This window comes from Neodiprion pinetum, chromosome 2, assembly GCF_021155775.2.
Source record: "Neodiprion pinetum isolate iyNeoPine1 chromosome 2, iyNeoPine1.2, whole genome shotgun sequence".
In the NCBI taxonomy this organism is placed as follows: domain Eukaryota; kingdom Metazoa; phylum Arthropoda; class Insecta; order Hymenoptera; family Diprionidae; genus Neodiprion; species Neodiprion pinetum.
In genome coordinates, this window is record NC_060233.1 from 8830897 (window position 1) to 8844209 (window position 13313).

General features: G+C 39.9%; 3 protein-coding genes and 1 long non-coding RNA gene across 6 annotated transcripts in view; 1 reads left to right on the forward strand and 3 right to left on the reverse strand.

Annotated features, from left to right (window-relative positions):
* Pkn (serine/threonine-protein kinase N) overlaps nt 1-857 on the reverse strand; it is a 39526-nt gene extending 38669 nt beyond the window's left edge. For all 3 annotated transcript variants that reach the window (XM_046613664.2, XM_046613663.2, XM_046613662.2), the window contains exon 1: nt 572-857. In XM_046613664.2, the coding sequence (XP_046469620.1) occupies nt 572-595 (24 nt within the window). In that variant the 5' untranslated portion in view covers nt 596-857. The remainder of the gene's footprint in view (nt 1-571) is intronic.
* Nucleotides 165-3395, forward strand: LOC124212967 (uncharacterized). The gene is made up of 3 exons (XR_006881781.2): nt 165-290; nt 2935-3107; nt 3199-3395. It is a non-coding gene; the product is annotated as an uncharacterized lncRNA (long non-coding RNA).
* Cog6 (conserved oligomeric Golgi complex subunit 6) lies at nt 1763-4907 on the reverse strand. The gene is made up of 9 exons (XM_046613674.2): nt 4693-4907; nt 4318-4592; nt 4089-4233; nt 3703-3914; nt 3398-3621; nt 2906-3297; nt 2666-2827; nt 2425-2586; nt 1763-2339 (listed from the first exon to the last, which is right to left on the reverse strand). Exons 1-9 carry the CDS (start codon nt 4777-4779, stop codon nt 2109-2111), a joined length of 1890 nt encoding a protein of 629 aa, XP_046469630.1. The 5' UTR covers nt 4780-4907; the 3' UTR covers nt 1763-2108.
* Nucleotides 4908-5398: 491 nt separating this feature from the next.
* On the reverse strand, nt 5399-13014 carry LOC138190487 (uncharacterized). The gene is made up of 5 exons (XM_069133787.1): nt 12939-13014; nt 10371-10463; nt 6856-6882; nt 6390-6544; nt 5399-6068 (listed from the first exon to the last, which is right to left on the reverse strand). Exons 1-5 carry the CDS (start codon nt 12985-12987, stop codon nt 5799-5801), a joined length of 594 nt encoding a protein of 197 aa, XP_068989888.1. The 5' UTR covers nt 12988-13014; the 3' UTR covers nt 5399-5798.
* Between the last annotated feature and the right edge of the window lie 299 nt (nt 13015-13313).

The following is a 13313-nucleotide window of genomic DNA, read 5'->3' on the forward strand; positions in this document are numbered from 1 at the left end:
CTTTATCCAGTCTTCTCATATTTTTCGGAGCGGCATTAAATCGCTGGGGAATTTTTGAGGTTAGGCAGACACCGGTCCGAGGATTATTCAACCCAGCGCAAGCCTGGTTGTGTATGCGCATGTATACATGGACAGTAAACACCTGCCTCAAACCGTTGACGATAATTCGAGATCTGGTTTATTGCGGCTTATTCGGAATTAGTCGGTAGGCGTTCGTCGATTAGATTACAGCCATAGAGCGGCCTGGAGCAACGGAGAAGGGAAATAATCGCGGTTGAATGAGTCAAGTAGTAAGAATCGAGTTACGTGTGCTTAATTATTGCGGCATATCGGAAACACATGGTGAAACTGGCGTCCGTCGATTTAAAACGATTAAACGCAGACTTCACAGTGAACGAAGTGATACGCTCCTAGACGTAAGAATTCGAGAGAAAATGAGCAAGGAGGAAAATCTTAAATCCCGAAACGGAGGGCGAAGGTATAAATCGGCGGTGAAATAAGGCGAGGGCGATGTTTATGGCGGCTTGCCAGTAAGGCAGGCGTCCACGATTGCCGAGGAGCTGGTACTCACCTGATAATAGCTCGAGTCGGCCATCTTGGCACAATATTCACTCACTTTCTATCCGCCTTTTGTGCACAAAAAACACCAAAATCCATATTTAGGAGGGCGCACCGTTTTCGCACTCGGCCGTAACGGAGAACCGAACCCTCGACTCGACCCCGTGCGCACCTCGATTATCTCGCTGAGAACTATGTTATTGCTTAATCGTCGAACGACTATTGTTAAACGGGATGAACGACGTGCGGACAAAATGCCGACGCAACCGCATTCCTCCGCACCGAACCCTCGACTGATCGGCGAGCCAATCCAAGCGCGCACCATCACGAGGCGCACTTCCATCCCTACCGCGACTACACTATTGGCTACTTCCCCGCGCCAACATATCCGACACTACAGTTTGAATTTATTTTCACGTTTTACTTATCTACCGCGTGTAATGCAACCTCTTCCACTTATTTACATGTGTAACATGTAACCTGCTAATTCTCTTCTGTTTACCATTTATGCCACTTTGCGATGTCGAGCACCGTTCGTTCATTCAAGTATTAGTTTTGTTACGCGCAACGAGGATACTTCTTACCTTTATTTTAGTAAATGCAAATAGTTATCTTACATTCTTTATTATTTTTTTTTCTCAAACTTCAAAGTTTTCAACACCGAGTAATTTCATTTCGAAATTTTTAATTCTCGTTATTGCAATTTATTTTATTAATCTGGGACCAGGTATATATCGTTACGGACCGCAATAGGGAAATTTCTTGTGTTTTTGTTTTTCAAGTTTAATAATTTGTATTTTACAGTATATAAGGATGGACAATCCATGAATTTTACACACGTATAGGCATACTGCGAAATTACATTTCCATGTATTCTGGATTGGGTAACGATTTACACGGTTCGATCAATAGGACTGGACTTACATACCTGTCTGGTTATAAAAGTGTGGGAACAAATAATATCGAGCTACTAGCTTATGTTAAAAATAATATAATAATGTAATTTCTCCAAAGTTGACGATAACTGAGCTTCTGCTATTTAAATTTGCGGATTGTAATTTTATTTCGTTGAATTAATCAATGTTAAGTCAATTACCTTCCGTTCCACTGTTTAAACTAATCTCACTGTTCTCTTGACTAACAATTTTCTGTACCCACAGGTTTTCGACCAGATTGTACGTCCAAGACATTTTTGACTTCAAGCAAATCCTACGCATACATTTCAAAACAGGATTCTTTTGAAGGACCATTGTGTCTCAAAACAAGTTTTTCACAATGAGACCTCCATCCAACAGTTTAGCGGTTTTAGGGTTGGTTTTTTGGATTGAATTAGCAGGCCACTTAAAAAAATACATCTGCGACAGGTACCTAACTGGTACTTGGAGAAATAAATTACCGACTCGAAGCAAAAATCTTAATCAAAATTGCGTCTTAAGGCCACGGACAGTTTCTCAGGCAGTTCGTTATGATCGCAGTTATAAAATGTCCTGTTTTGAGGCAAATACGTACGTTGTTTAGCAAATTTTTTTAAAACCCTGTATTGAGCAACGTTAAGAGACTAGCGCTTTCAATAGTTCCTCCGGTGTTCTTGTGAATAAGCTATTTGGATTTTGATAGTTATTTTTAGGATCATGACAACCGTCATAAAGCTGTTTGTATATTGCACCAATAACTTCAAACGATCGTCTCTGCGTAACTGTTCGATGCGTATTGCTCTGTAACAAGCTGATTTGGGGTAGCAAAAGAATGTCCGGCATCACCAGAAACGCTTCCAGTTTGTTCTGTGAAAAGAAAAATTAGAAATAATAATTCAGAAATCAGAAATTGAATTTTATCATCGTATGATCATCAGGGAATTACGTGTACCGTGAATTCTTTTACACTCAGTGGATCCATCCCAGGGATCAATGAGAGTGGGCCTTGTTCTCGCCCTTGCAGGATCGTGTATATTGGGCCAAGATTTAAATTTGCAACCAAAGAACTAGCTTGTTCAGACGTCAGAGTATCCAGCTGCGCATCTGCTTGCGCCTGGGGATTATCAACGTTAACGATGTTGTGACTTACGCTTTATAGTATGCAGAAAAATTGACAAGGCATCATTTCTTACCTGTAGTCTTTCCAGTCTCTGATCCATGTACTCGTACAAGGCCAAAGTAGATTGTATTTGATGCATACAGTTCAGAAGATACACAGCCATATCCACGGTTGGTAATCTCGATGCAGTTTCATTAACTTCTTGCAATAACGGATCGATCACGCAGGATACAATCTATCACAAAGAAATCGTAACGATATTAGTTGGGTAAAAATCAAGTCTCATATTCCTGCTGTTGAAGCCAATACTAACTTGAAGCATGTCTTTCTCTCTCTCTTCAGCTATGCTGGCAACCGAGAGAACTTCGTTGAGGAGAGAGAGCAGCCTGGAAACCGATGGTGCTGGAACCAGATCGGTGCCTGGTGGCTCAGCGCGATCTCCCAAAGCAGCTCGAGTTTCTCTCTGAAGTCGAGTAACGAAACTACGTTCGCTTTGCTCCAAGAGATCGTTGAGGGTAGTTGTCAACATGCTGTCAGGCACGACTTGCGTTATTATCGCCTGATAAAATCTGATCAATGTTGTTACAGAATAGAAAACTGTTGCAGGAGCTTCCACTGCAAGGATATGTTCAACCCTGGATTTCAACGGGTGGCACAACCCCTCTGTTATATTACCGAGAGCTGTTTTAATCTGATCCGATACATCTGAAAGATTTGAATATGGTTGGATTACCATTAGCAGCTTGTCATGTTTCCAATTTGTGTTTTCATTGGTAAATAAAATCTTGTGGTGTGGAGTACTAACCTGTTTTATCGCATGCTTTTACTAGCGTTAATATATTTTCTTTCTCTACTGGAATGGCCTGGTGTAGCCAGGCAAGCATGTCTCCAACGTACCGCTTTGGGTCATGAGCGTGCATTTCTATCGGATTGGAACTACCGCCAAATGCGTGGCCAAGTGTTAGCGCATCAATGAATGATCCAACCAAAACGGATCTCCTGGCAGTACAATACTCGTCTAATACGTATCTGAAATTGGTTTTTACTAGTTAACATTCGGACTGGATGTTCGCTTGACTGAACTATCTATATTATTGATTAATATCTTACTTGTAGAGAACAGGCCGATCTTCCAGCTTGCTCATTGCTTTGATTAATAGGGGAGCAAGCAGCTCATTCTCAATGTGTCTACACTGGCTTTGCGTCCAGCGATATAGCCTTTCCAATGCCGCTTCTTGGAGCAGTGTCATTCTCTGCATAACGTCTAGCGCCAACGTTTGGTAGCCAGATTGCATCAAGATTCGGCAGTTGCTATGTATCTCCTTAAAGAAACAGACTTTTATGAAATTTTCTGTGTCAAATGAGGCACTATAAAAATTGTTCATTTTAATAAAAAATAAAGACACATTGTGGCTAATCAGTTGAAGAAAACATAGTTTTCTGATACTATAGTCATAGGTAAGACTGTATTAAAAGCAAAGTAATTTTTGCCTCACCTGTACACGATCAGCAACAGCAAAGAACTCGTTGGTAATGGGCGCTTCTCGGGAGGGGCCGTGCAGTATAGCGAGTTCAGACGAAGTCAGTTGGAAGTTCTTGATAAATGTATTAGCGACATCTTGCTGCATTGACAATTTTTTGCTGAAATCACATTAATTGTAAAGTAAAATGTTTTTAATACAATTAAAGCTGGTCATTACGTTCAACGGTGAAAGTTGAGCAGACCTTTCATTTTGTAACTTCGTAGTTTGATCGATCAGTTGGAGTGTCTGTGTTTTGGTGGTTTGCAACTGATTGGTCATAGTTTGGACAGAGGAGTTCATGGCTACGACATCGTCGTATATCCCATCCAAGGCGGATTTTACTTCTCTAAATGCCGATAAAAAGTCTTCGTTAATGTGCAAGCTCCTCCGCTCTATTTTGCTCCGCAAATTTCTTCGCGCGTTCAGTGTATTGTCAGTAAAGAAAGTTGACAGTTCTTTGAGAGCTTCTAAAGTATCCTGTAAATATTCGAGACAAATGGATAAATAATATCGCATAGAAAAATTGGATGGGAAGAATTTTTCAACTGCGTGGTTAGGTTAGAAAAATTCTGTCTACCTTGTCATTTTCAAGTCGAGACTCGAGAAGCTTATCAACACGTTGTATCAAGATGGAGCTTCCCCCCGATACGTTACTTGTGTTCATGTTTTTCTATTGAAATGTTCAATCACTTGCGGCAGGCTGTTCCTGCTTTCAGAAACGTCAACATTGTCATCACAGTGCTGGAAATTAAATGAGTAGCCACGTGATACCCGATGACGTTTCGAGTCACGAAGAATACGAGGCTGAACGGAAGGCCAAAGACCGGATTAGTTTCAGGACTAGCCATCCGTCGGTACAGAGAAACTTGGACTAGTCAATAAGTGCAGTTACCAACAATCGGTAAGAGTCATGAAAGTATGGGAAAACGAATGATAATACCAGAGACTAAAAAACCTTTCGAATGTTTTAATTTGCCGCCAAGATAGCGACACCAACTGTATCGGGTATTGACGCCACCTTTATTTGAATTTAACGACTAGGATATAGGCTTAGAAATTCTAATGCTGCCATAGTTGGATTATGTTAATTAGGGTTAGGTTCCCTGTAGTAGCGTATAATTATTCAGCAAGTTCTGTTTCTCATCAAAAATCCATTTAGGATAATTTTTTGAACAAAGTCCCACTGTCATTATTTTTCTTTTCCTATTTACTCTTATGTAAGGCCAAAACAGCAGGTTTTTTTATCATGAAAATAATATAAGGATTGATCGAGGTTTGCTAAATTAATTGATAACATTATATTTCTTTACATTACAAGTTGATAAAAATAGAATGAACATTACAAGCTCGGTTATATCGTAGTGCATCATTAGTAATCCGACGAAAACATTCACAAAAATATAAATTTACAAATATATAATTCAATAAATTAATCATTATATGTACGCAGAATATGAATATGGCGTCTCCGAACCATGCAGTTGTGATAATCGATATTATACGTATTTACATTAACAATAATAATTCAAGATTGAAAATCATGTGATGATTCAACACCTTTTCCCAATACCAATTATAAGAAATAACCAATACATATATTACAAAAAAAAAAAAAACTGATGCAAGACAAAAACAAAGAACTATGGTCAAAGAAAGCAGACAATGCGACAAAAGCGAAAAATTTTACATCAGCGCGGAACCACGCCACGCGGAATCGAACCCGCAAGCGTTGTCGGAATCTGAATCGTTTTGAGGCGGGGACGAAGTTACTTCAACATTGGTAACTGGAGGTGGCTGTTGTGTCAATCCGCGTTGCGGAGGATCGGTAACTTGGCCGTGTCCCTGGGGATGAGGATTGTTATTGCTTTGATGCGAATTGAAATCCTGGGCTCGTCTGCTTCGACGTTTCTTAATCGGTGCGTATTTTGGTGGCGGCATAACTTTGTGTTCCGTCTAAACATAAATGAGAATGACTAGATATTGTTAGTAATATTTTCTTTTCACAGTCAGATTCGACCGCGCAAGGTAAAAGAAGCAACGAAATTGAGTTTGAAAGAATTATGAAAAGCCCAAATATGTACGCGGCGAACCAATATGGCGCCGAAAATTTGATCAGCTGATAACTTTTGGCAAATTATGCAAATATAAGGCTGCTCGAATTTTATGTTTTGGTTACTATGGACTAGAAAATACTGTAACAGACTAAAAAAGATTGTCTGAATGACAATCGATTACGATTTTTTTTCAGACCCAACTTGTCGTCCGCGTCGTTACCTGTATATTATCGGCGGATCCCCAACTTTTGTGAATCTTTTCGTTGGTAGCGCTGGCGTTGCTAGTCGCCACACCCAGGAATTGGCTGAAGGCTTCCGTCGTCCGTTTCACGCGGACGTTCAATGAGCCAATTCGTAGGAAACCAATATCTTTCTCTGCGTTCGATCACGTAAAAAGAATGTTTAACAGCCGCAATGGTATAAGTTATTCGTTCATCTTTCCTCATCGGTATGTATAATGTGAATGAGCGCAACAAAAAGCAAGAATAGAGCAAGCAAATGAATTTCAGAGTGACGTACAGCGTCGAAGCATTTGAAATGACAGAAAAAGTTTATGGTAAGCTTTACGGTACGGTAAGTTTACGAAAATTGGACTAATAAAACCGTACGGAGAGTTTATGGAATTCACGGAAAAAACCTTTAATCCTTTGTCTTTTTCCGATTACCCTGATTGGGTTGATTCTTACCTGCATGTTTTTTCCTTGCTTTTATTTCTGAAATAGAATAAAAAATTATTTTCACCTATTAACATAGTGATTCAAGGAAAATCGTTAGGTATACAAAAGGCTGCGACACGAGAACTAAGCTCAGGCCATAGTTATGTACAAAGTTCGTGACGATGAACGTAGTCCACGAGTAACATTCAACGAACCTCTCTCTATACACAATACATATACAACCATTTGATGGGAATGATATGTATTAACGATTAAGTCAGCAATAATCGTTATATACAATAATAAATGTTCGATCGATCGTAAAAGAAAGCAAACATGTTATTAACATTTGATCAATTACCAAGATAAAATTTTTTATCAAGCCATTTAGTATCGATCTGTAAATTATAAGCAATTAGTATCACGCTCGCAGTTAATGCGTTAACACTCTTACACGAAAATGAAGAGTTAAGAAAGCTAATTTAGCACAGCCGATATCGCGTAATCACGGTACTAGATACGTGGTATTACACAGGTATAATCTTTCGTGTATAGATTACATCCTGTATTAAACATGTAATATTTGGCAATATAGATGCGGAGATTTACGTCATAGGTGACATGCCTGTTAGAGGATCAATAAAATTATATGGTAGACGAATACCATGAAAGCTGAGAATAAAGAGCAAAGCTATATTGATACTGGATTGCATTTGGAAATTATAGAATCGTCAAATTTTTGTTTCCTTTTTCTAATTTTCCAATAATTGAGCGAAGGAAATTAAACAGCCTGCGATTATCGCCGTGCATTATTTAAATCCTGATATTTACACTTGAAACTTTGCCTCACAGTCGCCTCTCGTTATAAAGCAGCATATTTTACTTCAGGCTCGAGAACTTTCTCCATCCAAGTACCTCGATTCTCGATGAAAATATTGAATTTTTATTCTCCAGAACTCCGTCTTCTACAGTCTCGCAACTGGCTTTATAACGAGAGACAATCGTAACTTTTTTTTTTGCGTTATTTCTACAGATTAGAGCCGAAAGTAATCGTAATTTCCTTTGAGAGAAGGACTCTTTTCGATCACGTAAGAATCCGTAGATTTATTTGAGGAGTTGTTACAGGGGATGTGTGAGGTTGAGTTATAAAAAAGATATGCTCATGCATTACTCTGCCGTACGAATGTGATACGGGGATAAAGTGTATAAGTAACTGATAATCATGCTTTATTAAATCATATACGCAGTGTTTACAGCGTTTCAAAGGATATTAGGATCACCTAAGTGATACATGCATATATTAGTGCGTGGGTTACATACTACTGCCACTCCAGTGCTCGTCAATCGTATTACACAACACTGATATCAACTATATCAAACGAAGCGTTAAAACGAAACATTCATAACGTACATTTCTGCATCTAATTGCAGATTTGACACGAGTAATAAGAACGGAAAAAAAAAAACGGAAATCGCAACTACTCACACCGTTGCGTAATGTTATTAATTATGTACACTGTAGTCCGTAGTATTAATACTACTGGTAGCATTATACAAAGAAAAGGAAGAAATGTAAATAAGTATGATAGTCGATAAATCAGCAGCTCTATTGCGGTTTAAATATCAACTGGCTAAAACAAGTTGTAATAACATTATTTTCAATTCTTAACCGTGATTTTTTATAGCTTAACTCAAGAGTAATAAGTGATTTAATGTTTATTTGTTCACTTTTTGAGCGTGCATACTTTTAGACAACAAGACTTGTAAATTCTTTTAGAAATCTCTTGGGTTCTTTTTTTTAATACTGATTCAATATACTGCAGTATCACATACACTGAGAAAAATTTCATTTGTATAGTAACTAGAAAAATTCAGTAAAACAATTATCGTTAAAAAAAACTGTTTGAATATTGTTGGGATTACGAAAAACGAGGTACGCCTAATCGTTTTGCGCTATCGTCGATCCTTTTTTGGTAATTGCAACGCAAAATCAGTTTGTGAGATTTACTCTACTTTTTCAGTTAAATAAGGCTTTATCGTCAATTTATTGTTGCACAAGCATTAAATTTTCGCAACAGTTACAAGAAAATATGGTAACAGTGATCGTAATGAGAAAGAATAGTAACGGATACTAAAATTTCCGGTAACAGCTAGAAAACTAATTTTCATTTTGTACCCAGAACTATATTTTTCGATTGTGGTAAAAAAAAATGAAAATAGTTAAGGACTGAGCGGTAACCGGAACTGAAGGTTTCTCTCAGTGTACAAGAAGAGCGCATAGAGCAGTGCATTATCGAATATGAATAAATAAATAAAAAAATCATGCCAACAAGGAAACAACGAATGAAAAATTGACATGGAAAATAATGACCGACAAGTTGTAGGAGGTGAATAAAAGTATAAGTATTTCTGTAGATATACGTTACTTCAGGTACGGGAGCTACTTTAACCGGGTGCGACTCAAGCGTTTTACTACTATAGCAGAGATGCGCTTCTCATAGTCAACTTGCCTGAGCGTGGCCGCAGCAGTAATCCCTACAACAGAAGATTACTATTCCAGAAACCCAAGATACTCACCAAATACCCTCAACCTTTAACAAATATCAAATTAATCATGTAAACTTATTATATTATAATATAGGTACGTAGATATTTTAGATTTGTTACAGAACTAGACAGCGTTGAAGGTATTATATACAGATATGGCTGCCTTTCGCCAACACCTGGCGTTCCGGATCCCATAAATACCCAGTTAATTACTAATTAAAATATTGTATAATATGAAAGTAGGCGTATAATAATTCGAAAATTGTTATTACACGCGCCCGCATCCCATCCAGAACACCACGTATACACGTATAATATATATTCAGGTATGTAATACTGATCGAAAACATCGATTGCGCCGTGCAGAGAATATAATCGTATAAAAATAACGTTATACCTATAATAATAATAATACAGGTAGGTGTATAGGCACAGAGGTAGTATAAAAGAGAAAAATATTAACCAAGATCTCGCCAGTGCAACGGAAATTCGGTGAAGAAAGCCGGTGAGCGGTGATAGGTGCATGCGGGCATGGGGCGCCGGTTGTTAGTGCTTGATATATGTATAGTGCCAAGGTGGTGTAATTTACTGGTGCAGGGTGACGGGCTCGGTGCCGATGCATGCGGAAATACGGTGAGCGGCGAGAGCGGCGATTGCCGTGTGTTAGTGACCGTAGGAGGGGGGAGGGAGGGAGTTGTTAAGTTTTCTCGCTTTCGGCGCATGAGACTCGCCCGCGGTAATTCAGATGCCCGCGACCTGCGCTTTTTTCTTATCTTTTCGCGAGGAAGCGGTCGGGCTGAAGTTCTTGCGGAGAAAACTCGGACCCGACAAGAGGGTCGGTCGCCGATTTTGGCGGTTCTTCATTTTCGCCGGTAAGGTAGCGCGCTTCATCATGTCGGCACGGGAGGGGAGGAGGGAGGCCGTTGCCGGCGCACGCATCGAGGCTGCGCGCAGCAGATTGCCGCCCTCCTCATCCTTCCCCCAGAATAGGTACTCACTGCGGAAGGTGTCCTGGCTCACCGCCGCCTCCTGCGACGCCAGATACTGTCTCGCCTTTTTACCGCTGTAGTCACGAACGTCCTGATTCGCCCCTGAGGAAAAATGGAAATGAATTTATCCCGCTATTCGGATTGTGTTCTCGTCGTTCATATCGAGATTGCCACTTGCGAATGCGCCCTCTGGTGGAAAAAAATTAAACTAATGTAACCAGGCTGACAGCTGACGGTTGACCGTATTTTTTCACGTGTGGATGGTAGAACAGGTATATTATCGATCACGTTTCATTAATTTATGAGACATGAGTAATTTGAAATCCCGAACATTACGATTTGCCTTCATTAAAATCAAAAACTTAGGTTATGTGGTGATAAGATGGCGCCGGCAACCAGGCTCTAATGTCATGAGAACATTTTCCAATGGACGAACGCATACGAGAGATGTAGATAGAGTGGGTGAGACGTGAAATAAGATGCGAAAAGAAATAGAGAGGGAAGATCGCTTAGTGCTCTTTATCTGTCTTCTACGCATGCGCAATAAAGCTTCTTCGGTGATTGGCTGATGATGAGTCATAGTTAAACGCGCGAGTTTCAAATAAAAACGAACGAAAAAGTAACGTTATTTAAATACTCAGACTTTGCACATTTTGTATTAACCTTTTCAAAGAACAAATACTTTAAATTATATTTCAAAATACCTTGTTGAATTAAGTTAATGCGTTTAAAACTGCATGCGAAGATGTACTGCGAGAAAAGAATAGAACTACACACTCTGAACCTGAAAGTATGGAGGAAAGTCATCTCGTGATATTCGAATTACGCCAAGCATGAAAGAATCAGGCCTTCGAATCATGGATTTTGCTGAAACTTCCAGGGGTGTTCCTTTTGCCGAAAATATGGAGCTCGTGATACGTTCACTTTCATTCACTGGGCCTTTCTTCAAATTGCAAAAGAAAAATATTCATACAAATTGTTTCATTGTTGCTGTGAAATGAGAAAACCGTATGCAATCGAATATATGAGATCGAAAATTAACACTCAAAGAACAAACACACCTGGACAGGTTTCGAGATATTTATCACGGCGCTTTGCTTCTCAAACTGCTATAATTATTAATCAACCGTAACCCGAGTGAAGAGAGGCCCATTAGATGAAACCAGACGTCTATCAGTTTAAACAAAGAAAACGACCGTAGAAATTTGCGCAGATCTATGATCCAGAGATTTTATTATACCGATCACCTCGTTAAGTCCTCCGAGAAAAGAATTGCTGGGCGTAATCTTAACGCGGATAAGTTTTCGCGTTAGGATAAATTTTGCAAAGACCGATGAATATGAAAGAGTATCTGGTGCTGCGCTAGGCGGCACTCTTTGATATTAATCGCGGGCCATTTAGGATCGGCATAAGACAGGTTCTGCAGCTGCCACGATCCATTGAGGAAGTTACAATCTATTTTTGAGTCTAACGCTGGCCGTTGGAGCGGCAGGTTTTAGTATATTCGTGGCCTCCTGCCAAATGATCATTGATGTAATTAATTTATCACTTTTCCTCGGAGAAACGGGCAATCGATTTATATTCTCCATTTTCGTCAAACTATAATACTGGCTGTGCGCCGAATGATGAGACATTTTAGTAAATGGTGATTTCTATAATAATATCTATATCTAATATACAAGAAATGTATAAGACTGCACTAATTTTGGAAATAATATTGATACAGAGCATAATGTAAGTGCCAGAATTCTACTCACTGAAACGTACGAGCGGTTTTCAACCTCTGTGTGTACATTGAATTGGAAAACATGTCATGTTTCAAAGCATTCTAATGCCCGTTTCAAACCGTTTCGTTTTGTAGAATGCATTATATCCTGATATCGTATTAGAAACTAGGACAGCCAGCATAACGAAGTGTATCAATATCTTGTCGGATCGGAAAACGGAAGTGAACAGTGAGAAAAACGTTTGGAAGAGCCGTAAGAAAAAGTCCTTTTACAAGAGTAATCTGTGGGTTCTCAAGAGAAACGACGAGCAAACAATATTTGCTGACAAACGCGGCCTGAAGGCAGTGAGGATTTTATCAGGTTACGGGACATCGACGTTGTAGCGCGGCGCTAGGAGTGCCTCGTCAAATTGATTATCCGTCGACGAAAGGCAAACAGGGTAGACGAGAGAGGTGCAGAGGTGGGAAGTTTGGTGGCGGAGGCGAGGCCCAAAGGCCGACAATCAAAGTCGGGTCTAATGGGTATCGAATAGGTGGACTCGGATATTGGCCGGCGATAAGAAGAGGACGCGTAATCTGTAGCAAACAGTCGGCGAAGCTTTGAGCCAAGCCGGCAGGGCGAAGAGGGGTTCACTCTGTTTGCGCTGGGGCCAAGCCGACCTGTCAATCACTGCAGCAGCTCGCCCTTTGTCCGAGTGATTTTCAACCCGAATCAGTGCAGCAGCTCGCAGCGGTGACTTGAGTCACTTCAACTCAGACCGTTGGGATTTTCACCGTTTACACGACGGCGACAACCATCGAACAATAACCATCGAACCCAACGTTTCAAACGATAGCGACGATATACTCACCGTACACTTGGACCAGAAGATTAAAGATGTTCTCGTGGTCGAACTGCATCGCTATGTGCAGTGGCGTGTATCCCTGAAAAGGAAAACATCGTCAGAACTTGGTGTAAAGAATTCACACCGTGGCGGTTCAGATTACAATTGACATCACGCTCGGTGTAATCTGAATTCAAAATAGTTAGACCAATGTCCGACGGACAAGTTAGACACATATGTGTACGAAACGCACTCTCCGAATAACCAACCTTCTATGGCCGACGCCAACCGGCGTCGGTTCGTAATGAGACGCGTGATGTGAAGAAATGTAAAAGCCTTTTATTCATCAATAAATATTATTCATTTTAATATGAAAGCATGTGGGATTTTATTTCGGCCAGA

Excerpts from the sequence above, each read along its gene's own strand:
- Cog6 (XM_046613674.2), bottom strand. The coding sequence starts at position 4,779 with ATGAACACAAGTAACGTATCGGGGGGAAGCTCCATCTTGATACAACGT. Across the intron at positions 4,593-4,692 it reads CTCGACTTGAAAATGACAAG|GATACTTTAGAAGCTCTCAA; the intron begins GTAGACAGAATT and ends GAATATTTACAG. Across the intron at positions 3,622-3,702 it reads GATCGGCCTGTTCTCTACAA|ATACGTATTAGACGAGTATT; the intron begins GTAAGATATTAA and ends AACCAATTTCAG.
- LOC138190487 (XM_069133787.1), bottom strand. The coding sequence starts at position 12,987 with ATGCAGTTCGACCACGAGAACATCTTTAATCTTCTGGTCCAAGTGTAC. Across the intron at positions 6,883-10,370 it reads GAGCCAGGACACCTTCCGCA|AAATAAAAGCAAGGAAAAAA; the intron begins GTGAGTACCTAT and ends ATTCTATTTCAG. Across the intron at positions 6,069-6,389 it reads GATCCGCCGATAATATACAG|ACGGAACACAAAGTTATGCC; the intron begins GTAACGACGCGG and ends ATTTATGTTTAG.